Source organism: Pagrus major, chromosome 17 (genome assembly GCF_040436345.1).
Source record: "Pagrus major chromosome 17, Pma_NU_1.0".
In the NCBI taxonomy this organism is placed as follows: domain Eukaryota; kingdom Metazoa; phylum Chordata; class Actinopteri; order Spariformes; family Sparidae; genus Pagrus; species Pagrus major.
In genome coordinates, this window is record NC_133231.1 from 13,845,766 (window position 1) to 13,865,250 (window position 19,485).

The 19,485-nt window shown below is 40.5% G+C and overlaps 1 protein-coding gene across 1 annotated transcript in view; it reads right to left on the reverse strand.

Moving 5' to 3' along the window:
• Positions 1 to 17,721, reverse strand: part of lars2 (leucyl-tRNA synthetase 2, mitochondrial) — a 33,411-nt gene extending 15,690 nt beyond the window's left edge. The window contains exons 1-8 of the mRNA XM_073484576.1: positions 17,612 to 17,721; positions 13,490 to 13,719; positions 11,708 to 11,839; positions 6,435 to 6,526; positions 6,291 to 6,351; positions 6,122 to 6,211; positions 5,621 to 5,764; positions 218 to 325 (exon numbers count right to left, since the gene is read on the reverse strand). Coding sequence (XP_073340677.1) covers positions 218 to 325; positions 5,621 to 5,764; positions 6,122 to 6,211; positions 6,291 to 6,351; positions 6,435 to 6,526; positions 11,708 to 11,839; positions 13,490 to 13,708 — 846 coding nt within the window. The 5' untranslated portion in view covers positions 13,709 to 13,719; positions 17,612 to 17,721. The remainder of the gene's footprint in view (positions 1 to 217; positions 326 to 5,620; positions 5,765 to 6,121; positions 6,212 to 6,290; positions 6,352 to 6,434; positions 6,527 to 11,707; positions 11,840 to 13,489; positions 13,720 to 17,611) is intronic.
• Positions 17,722 to 19,485: the final 1,764 nt, after the last annotated feature.

The following is a 19,485-nucleotide window of genomic DNA, read 5'->3' on the forward strand; positions in this document are numbered from 1 at the left end:
CAAAGTGAAGATTTTTATGTTTTGACACATGATTCTTCTGCAGAAATACATAAATAAACAAAGCAAGCAATCAGTCCTCGGGGTGAAAGAGATGGGAAACAGAGGCTGGGGAGAGGGAGCGACAGGGAAACACTTGGTGGAAAAGGACTGAGATTGAAAGAAAGCTAGAATGATGAATGAATAAAAAGCGAGCAGGAGGAAGGGAGCTGAGATTCACCTTTAGTTTGAAATCGAAGTAGCAGCCGGTGCAGTCTCCAATCCAGTTCGCCTGCATGGCTTTGACCCCGTACCACTCTGGAAGGTCTGCCAAGGCGTCCAGGAGTGGCTGGAGGAACAAAGACACAAGTTTACTACTTTGTACAACTTTGGAAAGAGCTATTTTCCCCCTTTAATGTGGAATATAGATTTTTTTTTGTAAGGGTGCAACCGGTTCCTCATACAGTACTGCAGCATAATGCAACTGACTCCCAACTCGGTGTGGCCTCTCTCAAAGCCTAGCCAATTTATTTTTGACAAAGCAGCAGAGCCGACCAGGTCACATTATGCAGACAAAGAGGGATTTTCAAAAACCCTGACCTCCACTCGCCCTACTTTCCTTGATATCACAAAGCAATCGACTATAAAGCACACACACACACACACTCTTTCTCTCACACACACAACAACAGTTATTCTACATGATTAAAGGAAGCTATGCATATCAACGAGGCTCAGGCCAAAAAGCCACAGCTGGGCTGAGGCCAGAGATGTTATAACTCTCCATTTCCTTTTCAGTCTGTCACAATCTATTACCCACAATCCCCCTTGCTGTGCCGCTCAGCGTGCAGTACCTCATCACAGCAATACCGATACAAACATAAACACTGCCTATAGTCATCACTAGTATGACTGAGGGGTGTGTCAGCTATGGATTTTCTTCCGTGGCGAGAGAGACGAGACATAAATCCCAGCGAGCCTGTGTCAGCATGACCGAGAGACTCTCAGAGGAGACGCAGCAAAACAAAGATGTTCGCAGTGACGAGGAGAAAACAGGAAAGCAATGACGGGCAATTGACGGTGGCTTTAAAGAGAGAGAGGCGGTCAATGTTTTTATTTTCCTGGATTAGAAAACTAGAGTTTGGCACAGAAGCAGGAGTAACTGAAAGATGTACAGCAAGGACAGGAGACTCTCCATGGCAACTAAGAAAAGCTTGAGAGAGAAAAAGCAATAACCAAGGATTTTGTGTGTGTGTGTGTGTGTGTGTGTGTGTGTGTGTGTGTGTGTGTGTGTGTGTGTGTGTGTGTGTGCGCGCGTGCATGTGCATGTGCGTGTGAGAAAGAGACATCAAGTTCACTTCCGGAAAAAAAAATTACACAAGGCAACAATACAAATCTGTGCACAAGACACTCGTAGAAGCTGTGAGAAAAGAAAATAATCAAGCTGTAGAAGTAATGGCCAACACATATCATTAAGGAACAGTTCACCCAAAAATCAAAAATACATGGTTCCTGTTATCTGTAGTGTTATTTATCCATCTAGATTGTTTTAGCGTTAGTTACAGAGTTTTGGAAATATAAGGCGTAGCGATGTCTGCCCTCTCGAATATAATGGCACTAGATGGCACTCGGCTTGTGGTGCCCAAAGCTCCAAAGAAATGCATCAACAGATCTTGTTAAGAGCAGTTGTATGCAAGAACTCTTGTCACTCTCCTGAACCTGCCACATGTATTACTGTGCAGGACGAAACGTGACTCTACTCATGGACGAGAGGCTTGTCCTCCTAATGTTAGCTAGCTTAGTTAGTTAGTTAATTTAGCAGGCTAGCCTTTGGTCTGTGGATTATCTTGAGAAACTGGGTCATGATTTCTGGAAAAAGACATTTCTCTTGACCTTCTGGAATGTATTTTTTCGACATCTCTACAGCCTATACCTCTAAAACTTGGCAACTCACACCTAAACAATTTAAAATGGATAAATAGCACAACAGGTAAGAGTATAAATATGTTTTTTTATTTTGGGGTGAACTGTTCCTTTAAAAAACATGGAGGATTATTTCTGAACTTTATCACAGTTTAACTGGATGTCAGATCAAAACTAAATTTGATGTAAAACTTCAGTGGGAAAAGGAATTGAACATCCCCATTTGAGAAGAAAAATGGCATAATAAGTGTGAAGCACTGCAGACATCCACAAATTCACATAGATGGAGAGAATTGAAAAACATTCTTCTTTCTTTATCTATTGAAATTAACATAGCAAACAAACACGCTGGAGGCAGTGTGGCCATACACATGCAAATCATGCACAAGCTATAGCCCAAAAAATAGAGCCATTTCAGGACAGAGTGAGTTCTGTATTGAATGAGGTATTGGGATATATAATCTCCAAGAAGCGCTCCATTTTACACCTGGGCAATATGACTAAAGCGGTGCTGAAGGAAGATAATTAGTCCGTCAAAATTCTACTCACAGCTGGCAGGAAGGCCATTACAAGAAACCAGCAGAGACAGTGGTTAGATACAGTACAGGAAGTATTTGTGATGGAAAAAACGACCTGTTCTTTAAGAACAAGATGAAAAAAGATGAGTTTAAAAGAAAAATGGGTTAGACTGGGGCACTGTATAATTTTATTGTCAAGAATGTAAATTAATGAATAAAAGTTTTAGGGTATCAGACTGTTGCATAAAACGCTTAGATAGATTTATTTTTAAAGCTTTTAAACCAAATTTAAGACAGAGTTTTCTGTCTTGTCAGATTCAAGCATTACAGGTAAGTATAAAGGGAAGTACATATGAATGATAGATAGAAACTTAAATGATCTCTAAGGGAATTTAGGATGTGTGTGGACCCGGGCAGAGGGAGGTTTTATGTAGGATTTGAGTCATTAGAGGGAGTCAGGTATGTGCAAGTATAAAGTTAAAAGACATGATTAGGTTTAGTGGTAGGTTTGTCCAGAAAATATACTTGCACATCTATTTTATGAGCCGGATGAGGGACGAGTGCACCAAAAGTTTCAAGCAAACTCACACATTGTCTACCTTCAGAAAATACCATTTATTTGCGACGTTTCGGTTTTCGGTAGACTTTTACTGTAGACACCCTGTTTGACAAGCAAACCGTACTTTAAACTGCTTTACTAGTTATGAACGGTAACCTCCTCTTACAAGTTGTACCTTTTGATGTTTTATTCTCGTATTCTTGTGTTACTTGTGTATGTATAAAGCTAATAAGGACCAAAGTGATAAAAAACAAGCTAATATTTGATCAATAATTCACTGAGCTGGCAGTGAATCATTTAGATGTCAGTGCAGCGTAATAGGCCGGCAGCATGTATGCCTGAGCGCAACAAGTGTGATTATGCATGAAATTGAAAACTCTGCTCCTGCCATGTGATCATTTTGCATCCTGCACGCTCCACTTCAAAATATCCATCTTAGTAATAATATGCAGTCATCTGTGTCCCTGAAGAAACAACAATATGGTTACGATTCATGAAGAGCGTGCAACAAACCTGACAGCTAAACTGATGACGGCTGAGTAAATATTGTCTGAAGTTAATGTTGTCTAACAGGCTCGGACACGTGTACAGGCGAGCAGAGAAAGGCAGGAAATCACAGTCCAATTACAGCGGGCGCACCGTGGGTTTGACACGGTCCTGCTTTCTCTCCATCTGTCTTTCTCACTTCTTTTCCTTAACACCTTCCTTCTTCCTTCCTTCCCACTTCTCTCTTCGTCAGAGAAAATTAGAAATGCAGGAACACATTGTCACAGTAGGCTGCTTCCACCTCCACTCACACCTCTGACACGGACAAGCATGGGCGACGCCTGGCTGTGGACAAATTCATTTGCTTTTATCCAAGTGACAAAGTTACCAAAGGAATTAGCAAACCTTCAACGGACAAGCAAGCGTTTTTGCAGTTATTATGATATCACTTGTATTTACCGTTATTTTTTTCAAAGCATAGTGTTCAGATTTATTTCACACCTCCCAAGCAAGCTCAGTGCAGCATGACAATCCAGTCACACAAACTACACCTGCTCTGCCTTTTTCCTCATGGCAACAGTTTGACTCACTATTTTAAAATAAGTATTATTAATAATCCAATAATCAAGACAATTGTCAAGGAGACATGTCAACTTTTCTCTGGTTTTAGCTTCTCAGTTATGAGGATTCGATGCCCTTTTCTGTCTGGGTTTTGGACTGTTGGTCCGACAGCAAAAGACATCTGAAGGTGAAGCTTTTATGTGGAAAAAAAGAAAAGACATGCAGGACCATGTCTCTTTTTTTTCCACATAAAAGCTTCCCTTGACTTTTTTGGATTGAAGCTGCGAATGTTGTCATATTTTATGACGATCATTCGAAAAAAACCTCCTCGAATGAAATCTTCAATTTGAATGAAGTGATTCATCACATTTAATGAGTAAGTCTTTTTTATTAAACCAATTTTCGTTCATGAGTATAACTCGTGCTGCGAGACCAGCTATTAATAATACAGGTGCGCGCCTCCTTTTGGAGAGCAAACAGAGAGCAAAAATATGAATAGAAGCTGAATATTTTGTTCAATAAAACATGTTTTATTCAATTTTGGAAATGATCATGTCTTTCTTTTTTGTAGAAATCTCTCACAAACTGTCCTTAATAACAACGTTCCGGTACAAAGACCTTTATCAGGCTATTTTAACATTTTAAATAACCTGATGAACGTCTTTGTACTGAAATGTAATTAAAAATGTATACCTGATTGCAAGTGAGGTGAACAGTTTGCGGGATGTTTTGTTCTGTTTTTGTCGGGCCTTTGTCTTCTCCTATGCACCTGTCGATCCACAGGTGTGCAAATGTTTTGCTCCGTGACTTTTGGACTTTACAACGCTCTCGAGTTACTGGAAATGTTAAGATCACACAAGTTGGAAACAATCCGACACAGCCAACACTGGAGTCTTATTCTACAAAGAGTATAATATGAATAATATTAGTGTAGCCTAATCTTTATGTGCAACTGTGCAGAAATAGCAGATCTAAATAGAATACAGGCACACAAAACAAAAATAATGCTGCAGCATTCGAAAGTTGATTTAGAATTCAAATGTCATGGTTATGAATGAAGCTCTGAAGCTTCAGTGTATTCGGTGCAGCCCAACATAATTTTACCCACATTTGCTCAAATAAGAAAAGTTGAAATGATGGATTTATGTTCATTGTCTGAAAGTCAAATGCGAGGTTAAGTGCTTCCGAAGGATCACCACTGTCAACAATGCACATACATGTGCTGCATGTATAATGCACAAATCGTCTTTCCTGTGGCTGATCCACATCAGTCCTGAGGGGGTCATTACCCTTGCAGCAGGCCTCTGCTCTGTACTGAAAAGGTGGAGGCTTCTCATCAGCCGGCCAGGCCGTCTGGTGATAATTCCCCAGCTCTGCCACTTTCTCTCTGGGGGTTGGGAGACACCAGGCTACAAATGAAGGCATCTGGGGGTCTGATTGCAGAAGCAGAGAGGCAGCGCTGCAGCTGCTGCTGCTGAAGTGTCAGCCATGATTGTTATCAGAGGGGTCCTCTGTTCATTTTGGCCTGCATGAAGCTGCTGGCCAGGCATTCAGACGCCACTTGTCATACACACATACACACACTAAAGAGCTGTACCTTGGCATAGTTTGTAGTCTTGATGAACCATTGTGTGAGCAGCTTCTGCTCCACCAGGGCGCCAGACCTCCAGGAGCGACCATTTTCATCCACCTGCTCATCAGCCAGCACTGTCTGATCAACAGGGTCCCAGTTCACCACAGCCTGGATAACACACACACACACACACACACACACACACACACACACACACACACACACACACACACACACACACACACACACACACACATTTAAAATGAAAAGGCAGAGCTTAGGAAGAAGGCTGGATTTAATAGACAGACCAAAGGCTTATTTCAAGGTCGTCCCATTTCATTAAACATAATCAAAAGGGCTTCAACCAGCCTCTCCTCTTTTCAATTCAGTCATTTTCTTCTGAGAGTAACAGGCGAGCTGCCTCAATCATTTCTATAACTGTCAAGGACCTCACACCTAAACCAATCATATTATTCCTTTCAAACAAAACCAGGATAAGCACTTTAGCGCAAAGACCGTTCCTACCTCTTTCTGATACGCCAGTCCCGCTTCAAAGAGCTTCACAAACAGATACTGCGTCCACCTGTAGTAGTCTGGAAGACAGGTGGTAACTTCCTGTCGGGAAAAGGCAGGAGTCAGGGTCAGCAGTGTGACGTAACCAGACCTAAAAAGTTCTTCTTTGCTTTCTACTCACCCGGTCCCAGTTGAAGCAGAGACCAAGGCTGTCTAGCTGCTCACGCATGGATTTGATATTACTGAGGAGGCAACACAGAGCAGCAATGTTAAGGTACGTATAAACAGTGAGCACTGATACGAACAGATGGGATATTTCAGGTACCATTTAGTCCACTCCTCTGGGTCCAGGCCTCTCTCAATGGCTGCGTTTTCTGCTGGGAGTCCAAAAGCATCCCAACCCATCGGGTTCAGTACCTGTGGACACAGTTAGGTGGAATCATTTGTGATCCAACAGCCATTTTGATAATTCAATCATGTCAAGTCATTCATCATCCGAAAAATGCCTTTCTCTATTTGCTGCTTTTCTTTTTCTTTTTTATCATAGCGAATTAAATATGTTGACAAGAAAAGCTATTTTCGAGTTGTCATCTGGGGCTCTGGGAAATTGTGAAAGGCATTTATCACTGTATTGACATTCTACAGACTAAATCAGTGCTGTTGATCCTGGTTTCTCTGTCCTTTTCGTTTTCTCTCTCCTATCAACGTCATCTGCTTTCTTATCTGTGTTTTAAGTCGCCCAAAATAAACACCAGCAATTCCGTTGTCACAACAGCAGGTGAGCCGCGTGTGTAGGGAGCTTGTTACATAGCCAGTCAAAACCAACGTGCCCCGAACGACATCGCAACAACCAGGTGCAATTGTAAGACTGTAGAAAACAACATTCCTAAATGTTTTTTGGGGACTTTGAGCACCACATGCTAAAATGAGTCCCTTTTAGTTCTATTGTATTACAGAGAAGGCAGCGCTCACCAAAACAATCAGGATGGATAAATAGTGCTACAGGTAAAAGGAAAAATATGTATTTTTGATTTGAGAGTGAACTGTCCCTTTAAACTCGGATTGAAGGAGAAAACAGAGGAACTGTCTCTCTTCAAACTCTGCACATGCATCATTCTGCACAGAAAAACACATATTTGAGTGAAGACGGACTTTAAATGACATAATAACTATTTATGCATTCAAAAAGTAACAGTAGAATAAAAATGGTTAATGGTGGGAGGTAATGTATTCACTTAAATACCATTGTGCTCCACTAACTGCAGAATGTGGTGACCTCTATATGATAATGTGTTGTTCCCTGCTGTGCTCTCGACTCCATTACACATTGTGGTTAATGCATGCAGATTAACTGCAATTTTCATGTAGCTGCAGCAGTTACATAATGTAAGAACGAGTGGCAAGCAGCAAGGTGAGGCTTTGAATAGAAAATCGGGAGGTGACAGTTTTCTACCAGCCAGCCTGATGCAAATTACTTCGTCAGTTGCTTCACGGACACATTTCCTAAACAACATCACAATCCACCGTCACTTTCTCTCTTTGTCTGCTGTCTCCCTCAAACCCTTTGTACTCTGTATCCACATCCATATTACTGCCAACATCAAAAATACACCCTCCTCGACATAAATCATCGTCTATTTAAGACGACGTCTCCTTTTCCCTTTAGCTCGTCTTCTTCTGCTCGCTGAGAGAGAAAGACGAGATGAAGGCACAGGAGTGGAAGGCGTGAGCTAAGCAGAGGAGAAGCAGAGTGACAAGGAGTCGAGGACTGGAGAGGATCATTGTACGGACTCTAACGGGTCTGATGTTTCAGACGAATTGGTATCCTTGGTAACTGCATGGGCCTCATTTGTAAAGCCGAGTGCTGGATGGTATTAGGCTAAGAGCGCTCAGCACAGCGGACCAGTGTGACTGCTCAGAAGGAATACAGGCACGCTGAGAGCAAGCCAAAGATAACCTAACAAAGCAGAAAATCATGTGCCTCATTAGGATGGATAGGTTAACTATGTTGTTTATTCAATGTAAATAAACCAGTAAGTGAGACGGTATTCATGAGGGGATGTTGCAGGGAGCGGCTGTGATGGACAGGCTGCTTTCAAAGCGGCAGAAGCAAATGATCTCTTCACCGTGAATAGCTTCAGCTCCACTTATCCTTATGTCCACACAGCGCGAATACCAGTCCGTCTCTTTACCAACCTGTTATCACAGAGACTTACAGCACACTTCAGTGTGACAAGAGGCAGTGGAAGATGGACGTGGGAGTCAGTGTAGGCACATTTTATGACAATCTGTCCACTGCAATGTGGAGCAAGTCAGTGCCAACCAGACACAGAGACATCAATCCACAGCTCCGGGCTCCTGAGGCTGATGACTAGAGGGACAGGAGTGTTGGGAGACTGATTTTGTGAATGTGGAGCCACTCGGCTACATGCAAGTATCCGCCCACACAGCTCCGGCTAGAAGCTTCTCTCCATCTGTGGCAGCATTGAGATGCGACTCCAGCATTTGTCTGTTTTATTCATCACGCTAATTGATACAAACCAAACTAATTGCTTCAAAATTCCACTCTTATATCATGTTCATTATTCTATAACCAAACTACTTTTGCCATTTACGTTACGCAATTTTACCCAAGAGCCCATGTGCTTAAGTAACAACAGAGCAAAGGACGAGAAGAGGGAGAGCATGACTTCAAAATGAGTCATCATTTACATCTGTAAAGGTTTATTTCACCCAGATTATGGAAGTACATTTTTTGATTTACAGCAGCTTTAGTGGTAGGATGGTTTTTCATTTAATTTCACTTTCAAGCTGAGAGTAAGATGAGCAGATTGATACCACTCTCAGGGTTGTACAGTAAAAATGTAGCCGTTGGTTAACTGACTGTGGATTCATGTGCTGTCGAAATTATCGTAAAAATGTTTTTCTGACTGGGATAATTCACGTGAATGACGACTTAATTATAAAGGAGATGTGAATTGTAAAATAGATTTATAAACTGTCTTTTGATTTGATAAACTTTAATGAGACAGCGCTGCTTCGATAATCAACTGGGCTGTTTTACTGTCTGCTGTCTACCATTCATCATTCTTAACACATTTATTTTTTACAGCAATTTTTTGTTTTCAAACATTTTTGTTTTGACCTCGTGGTCATTTTCTAAAATCAGTCACAGGCTCTTTGTTCTTCTGCATAAAAATGTCTCATGTACTACCTGCTATTGCAGCTAGCAAAGCATTTTTGCCAAGTGAACAGTGGAAACTTAAACCCTTTGGACTACATGTTCAGTAGAAAGAAGTCAGTTTGATCCAATAACATAAAATGCACATTCTGCAGGGGAACTTGTTAGAAGCTCTATCTTTAAGCCATTAATGAGATTTTGGTCACAATCCATTGATACGATGTCGAACAATGGGAATGTTGAGTTTGTGTATAAGACTTATATTTTGCAGTCTTACACATGAAACAGCCCATTGACAGAATGTACCTTCTTTAATTAACTAGTGAGTGGAGAAGACTGTGTGCAAACGGCGGAACGAGCTTCGCTTTCTGACAGATGCTGAGAGAAAAGTGCACTCCTGGGCAGGAAGTAGGTGCCAGTCATGTGAAACCATGTTTCTGTTTGGGGAGAAAGCAGACAGAGGCAGAATGGATTCTCTCTGCAGGTAAGGGAGAAAGGATGGGTTTGTCATAAAGGGATAAGACAGGGAGGACGGTGTGAGGACAAAGACTAGCTGAAGAACTGAACACAGGTTGTCACCGTCACGCCAGACACTGGCCACAGCTTCATCAACACCACCTGTTTACTGGACTCAAGCAGAGTGCCTAATATCGACCGCGACGCTAAAACAAGGTTGAGTATGGATTTTACCTCTACCTTACCTTTATCAAAGCAGGTTTAAAACAGTGAAAGCAGACTCTTTTTTTCTATTTATCCAAGTTTATTTTGAAAGAGTTAAATAGGTCCTAGGTGTCATAAAATGTCTTCGTTCACAGAGGGTCAAGGGATCATTTGATTTCAATGATTTTACCCAACAATAGTAAAGGATGACGTTGTAAAGGAAAAACATCTTCATAAGAGGACAACAGACAAATGAGGTGTTATATATATATAATATAAATTATAGTAAAGTACAGCATACAGCAATGTATTGTATATGGTGTGTAAATGTAAACTGTATTCATAGAAATCAACACAGCACAGCAGGAAAGAAGATTCCTGATAAGATCTGATTACATGCTCCCTGGACGGGGTAAACTGTGGTCACATTGAACTGAAAAACGTTGGCGCCAAGAAGCATTATGTTACTAATGGTACTTAGTCCACATCCTTCAGTGTGAAAGCAGATAGCCGAAAAAAGACAGTTATTACTGTAAAATATTATGTAATACAGAGTGCTCCATTAACTCTTAATGAAAGACTGACTCACTCTCGCTGGTTAGAATGGGTGGTTTACCAGTAATATCATGGGAACGAAATCATTTTCAAAACACTTGTGCTCCTGCGAAATGAGGATGACACATCCTCTGTGGTTTTGGAAAAGTAAAGTCAGTGTAGTGTAAGCCACAGGAAAAGACTTGTGGTGAGGGAAAGACGACAAACAACAAAGCAAATGTGAGCATTCATCAAAAGCTCACTCTTAAAAGGTATGGCCACCTATTGTGTCAAGTTTAAGTGTTCAGTTTTTGTGCCCAAGAAGAGTTAAGAATATTTGTGAGCATACACAAGTCTGTGCTTCATTTACAAACAGGAAATAACAAAAGTGTTTTGTTGATCCAAAGACATATCTGTAAATTCTTACAACCAAATAACAAGTACATTTCGGTTTCACTGTTGGAACAAGAACTTTATTTTCCCACAAGAACTCAGCTCCATATCTCACCTATAAATCAGTATCAGGCCCAATAGTGGCAAAAAGCCACTTTGTAGGTATTTTTAAAAGGTATTTGAGAGTTTGTAACTTCCTGAAAAATCAATAAAAATGCTGATGACTCATCCTGCACTCAGGGGCGTACGCTCATTTTCCATCCAATAACTGCTGTATTTATTTTATGACGCTGCCATGGATGTATAAAAAGAGTGTGTTGCTCAGGACCGGACCTCAGTGATTACTGTACAAAAACACAGCTCTAATACTTTATTCAGTGATATGGGTGAAACTGGGTATCTTTTTTGTGGAAAAATATTTTCTGGTTTTTCCTCCGCTGCCCTCGGGCCGCTCTGCACAGATAGCTTTACTTGTTGCTAAAGACACTGCAAACAATACTGATAACCAGCAGCTTCTCAATGAACACCTCCAGAGCGGTTATATCCTTGATTTGAGTCCACTGAAGGCAGTGCGACAGTGTGCCAGCATGCACAATACCAGGACCCTGAAACTAAAGCAACTGAATCAGCCATCATTCATTTTTTTTTACCCTCTTTAAACCTGTGCTTTTACTACTGTGACATTTGAAAATATCTTCTTTAAAAAACGAACTACTTTCCTTTTTTAGCGCCGTCTAGGTTTACTCTACTTTTAAGTCCAAGGCAGCGTGTTCTGACCTCACATGTTTCAAAAAACATTTTTAAAAGACAGTTGCTAGAAGCAGACATACCTGATGTCCTCTCATTCTCTGGAAGTGACCGATGGTGTCGCTGATGGTATACACTCGCACGTGGCCCATGTGCAAGCGCCCAGATGGGTACGGAAACATGGAGAGGACGTAAAACTTCTTCCTGTTGGAGCCCTGGTGGAAAAACAACAGTTAAAATTATGCACAGAGCTGTCAGAAAAGACCATAAAACTTTATTTGAATCTTAAGAGACTATAATAACAGTATCAGTTTGGCTTCTGAATGAGAATAAAAGACAGTACATTAACCTGATGAGGTCAGGACAGGAATAATAGCTCATCACACTCAGAGCGAGAGCGCTGACTGACTTCTACATTACCGTACCAGCCTCTAACAGTTTCTGATTATAGTGTCAGAATCTGAACTGCGGCAGCACTGATAATGGATGGCTTACAGTCACAACACTGTTACCAGGGCAACACAGTTAAGTACCAGTTACACCCAGCTATACATGATTACAGGAAACCTGAGTCATGAATTTTTCAATAAATTAATTAGGAGCAGGGCTGTCGTGAATGCACTTAATCACTGTCGGCCTGTCCCAGACGGCCGCACGTTCAGACCATTAGGGTATATAATCATCAAGAGCTCCGGGTCTGAGATGAGCTCCCAGTGCCACTTATAGATGGGAATCATGTGGACGAATACTTAATGACCAATTAATTAATCAATCTTTATGGAAAAGGCTAAAGGTGTTTCCAAGGTATATATAAACAGATTTGTCCAGATGGAAGAGAACACTTGGCTCATGCAACAGCTGCTTTAATGACTTCAACATTTATGTTCACTCATCCATCAGTATTGACCAGGGGTAGACCGATTATCTGATTACTGGGGCCGATATTCAGCATTTTTCCGATCATCAGTATCAGTGTTTTTTCTGTCTGATTGCTGATGGAACAATATAATAAAAAATGCAGTACTTGCACTGATGTGATCTTTAGTATTGACAGCTGTTTATCGTGTAATAATTAGTTAACAGTACATTTACATGAAGGAGTATTAAACCACTGACCTTCTGATTAGGGGACGAACCCACTCTACTTCCTGAGCCTCAACTGCCTATAAAGTCAACTGTTCATGAGCTCAGAAAAAAGCCTTTTTTTAGCTTAGGAAGTAGGAACATTTTCTCAACCCATAAAGGAAGATTTCATCCTTCAGTTTATCATTCAAAATCAACATATTTGGAGATCGTTTTCACTGATCAGGAATGAAAACTGTAATCTGAAAAGTCACTAAAGCTGTAAGATAAATATAGTACAGTACAGTATAGTACAATGTTTACCTCTCAGATACTGCTGGAGTGGAAGTATAAAGTCTTATAAAAATGGAAAAACAAGTACCTTGTAACACGTAAGTAAACACGTATCAGCCACTCATTTCTGTATTGAAAGAGTTCCCTGCCGGCATTTATTGAAATGAATCTGCAACCAGTCTGATGATCTAATAATCTTTCAAGTCATTTTTTGGCAGAAATACCAAACAAATGGTGATTTAAGCTCCTTAAGTAAGTTTTCTTAGTTTCATGTCAGTGTAAACTGAATATCTTTTGGTTTTGAGCTGTTATTTGGACGAGATGATATTTGGGGTGGGCTGGATGGGATAGGAGGATACAGTGTACTGTTTGTGTATTGTGGAAGTCTGCAATAAAAACACAAGACATTTGAAGACTTTAACTCTGTGATGGGTGTCATTGAGGTCATTCGGATGTCAGCAAAATAAACACTGTAAGAAAACTTTACAGTAAGTAAAAAGCCTTCTTACCTCCTCCAGCGCTTCCTTCCGCCACTGCGCCATAATTCGTGGGTGCCACCATTCTTCCACTCTGTGTCTGGTCTCTGTTCGGTACTCTTTCTCCCACACTCCTGTCTCACTGAACAGGGTGCGGGTGCCAGGGGACAGGAGACGAGGTGATGGGCTCAGGAGAGCAGACCGGACAACACCCAGTGGATACAGAGACAACCTTCTCACTGACACCTGCATGGTTCTGTCACCTAAAACAGGGACGGACACAGTCAACTGAGAGGCAGATGGACACGATGTTGTCAAATATCGATATTTTTCATTAAATAGACTACATTCGCTTGCCGGCCATTTTCTTATGGGCAGGAAGCATTAGCGTTTGATTACAGATTACAACAAGTGTGTTTCACTTCCAGGCTTAAATAAAGATGTCCAAGATGTGTGTTGATATTTAGAATTAATTTACCCCTTTCCCATCACATCATGTGGCACTATTAAACAGTAAATTTAGTAAGGAAGTGGTTGAATGCTAACTTTAGATGTTGTCTAACAGAGGCTAACAGGTTATCAAATATGCTGTTTTATTGTGAAAATGGCCCGATGTCCATTCATCACTATCATTCTCAAGTTTCCTTTAAAAATCTTTCGACTTTAGGAGTTACATTTGGGATTTTATGTTTCATCAAATCACAAAAAAGTTCCTCCTAGTTACAACATCTTATGCATAAAAACGCTTCCACATGGATCATAATGATCACTCATACCTATGCAGTCCCCTCATGCCCTAAAAATGCAACATCCCCTCCTTCAACATGAACAGGTGGCACACCAACAGCGCATGTGAGTGACTGACTGATGGCTTGGCTCTGCAGCTCTCCACGTGATCTTCTGTCACCACTGCTGTTTCACACTGTGTTCCTTACACCACGTCACTCACACAACAGCAGGATTTTTGTGAAATGAAGGGTTTATTCAGCGAGAAGTGATTATGCCTGGCCTCGCTGTCAGGCTCCGGACAGGCTGTTCTTATACCGCCTGCACGCTCAGATGTGAAAATGACATTTTCAATCAACTGACTTGCAATTATTCAATAATTCGTCAAATCCACCCTGTGGGTTTATACATTTTTTGTTGGCATTACAGGCTGTTAATCACACTAAAAGCCTTGGGATATCATCAGCTGGATGGATGTTCCTGCTTTCAGAATATGTACCTCAAGTTTCATAATTCCTTGCAGGTAGAAAGGAAGAGATACTGCATGAGAGGAATGTCAGGAAGAGGATTATTTAGGAGATTTATGAATAATAAATGACAGTGATTCAGTTCCACAACTTGATAGAAAACTAATATTTTGACTCGCTTTTGCATGAACGCAGCAGTTAGGCGAGACGTGCACATGGCTCAATGTAGGTCAGACAGTCAACTGCATATAAGAGAGGAAAAAAAACAATTTGACCTAAATCTGTCTTCTACACAACACACACACACAGACACACACACACAGACATGTATATAAACACAGTTTCCAAGGTAACCTGAGAAATCTGTACCGTCTCTGCCTCCTCGGCAGCAGAGGACAACTACTGCTAACCTGACCCGTCAATAGAATATTTTCACAGCAGTGACGCATCTGGATCTCAGACAGCGAGGCCTTTATATCTCTGATAAACTGCACGCCCTGACACACCGGACTGAGATAAAGATGCAAATGAGGGAACGGAAAACTGTTTAGCTAAAGCTGCAGAGAACTCATCCACAATGTTGTTCTATATTCTGTGATATTATGAAATTACAAGATTACTGTAGAGAAAGAGCGAAAAGGGGTGGAAACAAATGCAGAATATTAGGAGAGAGAGCTGCAGGTTTGTTGGAAGTTAAATCACTAAAAGATACAATCATTTTCATGAGCAGAATAAAAGTCACGTCATGAGACAGGGATTTTAGCTCAGAGTTTTTGAATGAAAAGTGTCACAAAAACGTAAGAAACTTCAAGAGTGAAGCCTGAAGGTTTTACTGACTGGGGTGGACTGATCTCTTAGGGATACTTCTGAGGTTTTTTTTCCACCTAATGAGTGTAAAAACCAGAAAAAAGTGCTCCCTCATCCCCTCTCCTCTCCACCACCCACCTGCTTGTGGGAATGTGTTTTTTCGCTAAATCCTCTCGAGTATAACCTATAAGCATGGCAGTGGCCAACGCTCCTCCCTCCGGCTGAGGCTGGGAGAGCCGAGCACTCAAGGTTGTTGTGTGCATCTCTGAAGGTGCAAGTGAGTGGGCTGAGGCGAGAGACTGAGAAAAATGTTTCTATGGTGACTGGGCTCATCCGTTCGGGTTTCTCCTGTAGACAGTGACTGAAGACTTCTGCAGACAGGAAGCTGGCTCTGATGACAGCTGAAGCTTCATCTGAAGATCTGTAGTTTTTGGCCGTTGGTAATGAACTTAAATACTTTTTGAAAAGTGTCACATGCTGGCAGTTGGTATAGCTGTTTGGTCAAATTCTTGGGGCTAATTCTTTGAATGGTAATTTTCAACTTTATTTTATTCAGGCAAAAATCTTGTGTGGCTTGTTTGTAATTAAACAAAATGTAACACTGGGAATTTTGGTATTGAGAGTTTGTATTATTTTCAAATAAAAAAGGAGATTTGAAGACATTTTTATTTTAAAAAAGTATATTAGTAGTAGTAGTATTTTGGTATCAGTACAAAAACCATATTTGTGCTTGCAGCAAACAGACATGCCCACTTCTAGGTAGAGAATGGTGATATAGTGATACTGCATCAATAACATGATGTGTGATTAGATCTTTTCTGGGATTTTGGTTGTTATAACATGCGAAAGAGCTCTTTCTGGTCTTAAAGGCTTTTTTAGACTGTTCTAGCTGAGTGACGGTGAAATCAGTCATGAATGCCTCCCTGGTTGTGAAATGCACATTACAAATAATCCTGTGTCACAATTTTACTGTGAATAAGTAATAGACCAGACACGATTAATCGATTGAATAATTAGCAGAGAAATGTTATCTGATAAGTAAATCATTTAATTTTTCTAGCAAAAAACGACAAATATCAGTTTTATGTGAAGATTTGCTGCTTTAAAGGTGCTATTTGTGTTAGGAATGACACTCAAAAATCAACTTTTCTCACAAAAATAAATTTTAAAAGGTGCAAAACTTGTTAAATATGGCTGACAACATTCATACTTAATGAAAATTATTAACCAATACAAAGGACTTACAGTTTCAATGTTATGATGTCTATTTATTGTGTGTTCAAGCTTATTTAGCATGCTAACCAGCTAGCCCCTTTCCGCACCAATACTCTCAGTGTACACAAACACTTTCCTGGTGCTTCAAGCTCCCAGTCTGGACTGCTAGCTGCACAGCTAACTGAGCTAACTAGGTGACGGCAGCTACAGTTAGCAGCAGTTAGCGATTACTCTGATGATATGCCGCTCCCTGTTCATTTGAGTATGTAGGTTGACTGTACTTACAGTTTTCAGACATTTTTTGACCAAATAACTTGATAATCAAAAAGTTATCGACAAAGTAGGTGAAGAGATAACAAAAATAGTGATGAGCTGCAGCCCTTACAGTATAAATACCACCTGAAAGCACCACTGGTCATCACCACAATGTCATGTTGACATATGCGTTTGTTTATTGTTTATTAATTTAGTCTCAGTCAAGATCACACATAGGATGTACGCATGACTGAGTGGAGGAAAGGCGATAACAGGAATGTTTAAATTTAACTAAGGTGTCATGTTTTCAAGGGGAAAACACCTGATAACGTAGTAACATGGCTAGGCAACGCTAATTTAACATCTCAACACTTGACTTGCACAGGTCTTTAAAAAAAACATTATTCGCATACAGAGTAGCATTTTTTTAAAATTTCATTTTTGCTAATGACTAGCATGATATTGACTTGTAAATGTATCCAACTGGTCTCTCCACACAGCAGTCGGTCCTCTATTAGCTACAAATAAAAGTCTTACCAAACCCCTGTTATACCTGCTTATGATATAATTATACGTTAGCTTGTTAAATTACGTCTTTTTTATTCTTGTTTCCTGGTTGACTGTCTGTCAGTCTGTCTGCTAGATGATGAAACAAAGGACGTACACTTAAGAAAATACTACTTACTGTTTGATCTCCTGCTCCTTTATTTCAGCGTTGTGTTCGTAATGACATAAATCCAACAATCCATGTTATAATTGTCATACCGGGGAGGGAAATACGCTGTGAATGACCTGTTTCCCTGGATCACGACTTCGCGCTGTGCGCAGCCATCTTGGAATTCAATGAACTTTATCAACACGGTGTACGTCGACAATGACAAACCCATGCCGTTAAAAAATGAGTACTCTGGTTGACATTGTATAGTTCATATACATTTTAAGATCATTTTCTTCTCTTCTGTGTGTGTGTGTGTGTGTGTGTGTGTGTGTGTGTGTGTGTGTGTGTGTGTGTGTGTGTGTGCCAGAGCTTTTATCCGTGATTTCACTAATTGGTGGCTCTCCACTGTAACCTTAGCAACCATGTAATCTATTTTTCCATTTTTCAAAACAATTTTGTAAAAAAGACAAAAAAATCAGTTACTGCTCCAAGTTACAGAAGATTGTTCTCCATGGCTGGATCAACACAAATAGGCAGAAAACTGACAGAACAAATGATAAAAGAAAACATTGATAACTGATAAAAGGTTTAAAGGTTAAAACTTTTGCCTTTATTAATGGTAAATGAAGAATTTACCAGGCACATGACTCACATCATTTGGCCCAAGATTCAAGGAACACTCCCCTGCAGTCTCTCCTGCAGTATGGCCAATATAAAGAGAAAAGAAAAGGTATTGTACATAATAATGATATTAATATGATATTTATCTCACCTGTTAAAAAAGTATGACATTGAATTTAATCGGTATTGATATTGTAATTATTGATATTCAGGGAAATAAATGTAATCAAACAAAAAAACTTAGAACAAGAGTATTTTTGTGTCTGTAAAAAATGGATTTTGAAGATGGTGAGAAAAAACTTAATCTTTAATTAAGGACCACATAGAAAAGACATTTCAAGCACTCTCTCCAGCACTTTCTTGTTTAAACCTCTTGTTTGTTGTGTTAAAGTTTCTTGTATCTTCTAGGGTCAGAAAGTACATCATCTAATTTTGTAGTTACCAAAGTAAATCAACTCAAATCAAAGGAGTATTCCCATAAAACACGACCGAAATAATTTCATGACCCAAATTTAATGCCAGCAGCTCTACAAGTATCCCAAGGAGGGGTTTTGATTTCTGAGAGGAGGCACAACGTCTCTGATGCCAGCTCCCAGCGTAAAGTGACTGCTGACTGAGAGAGCACCTCCTCCTGCTCTCATCTTCATCACAGAGCTCTGAGGTTCAGAAGAGGAGGAGTGAGCAGTGTCTCATCAGAGCCCCATCTCCACGAGCTCTCCCTGTGGCTTTCACCTTTGATCTGACAAAGTAGGGAAGAAGTCAGATCCAGTCTGCAGAAGAGAAAAGGGAGGGTGGGGTATCATTATGAGGAGACTGAGAGAGTTCCTCAGCCTGACGTCAGCGAGCTAAACCTGGGGCTCTGCTCCGGCCTGCTGTCGTACATCAGAGTTAAATGGGCGCCTCCGCTCAGGGCACAACAGGATGTGGCTGAAGAGGAGGAATGAGATCGGGAAATGGGATTTTGACACAGTTGAGACACTGACTCTCCACACAGCCAAAGATCTGTCTGCAGATACAGAGGGAGGCTCCCTGATGAATGAATCTGATACTCACTTCCTCATCGTTAATGTATTTCATGGAGCTACTGAATGGCCTTTTTATTATTTGTTCAATATTGCAAGTGCTGCTGAAATCCTGACAAATTTCGAAGAGATGCTCAGTTTCATTCTGGTGCCATACCATTAAACTACTCTGTTTTACAACGCAAGGTAAATCAAAATGTACTCACATGATGAATGTAAAAGGTGTACTGAGGAGAAAAGAAGGTTAGCTTGAAGGTC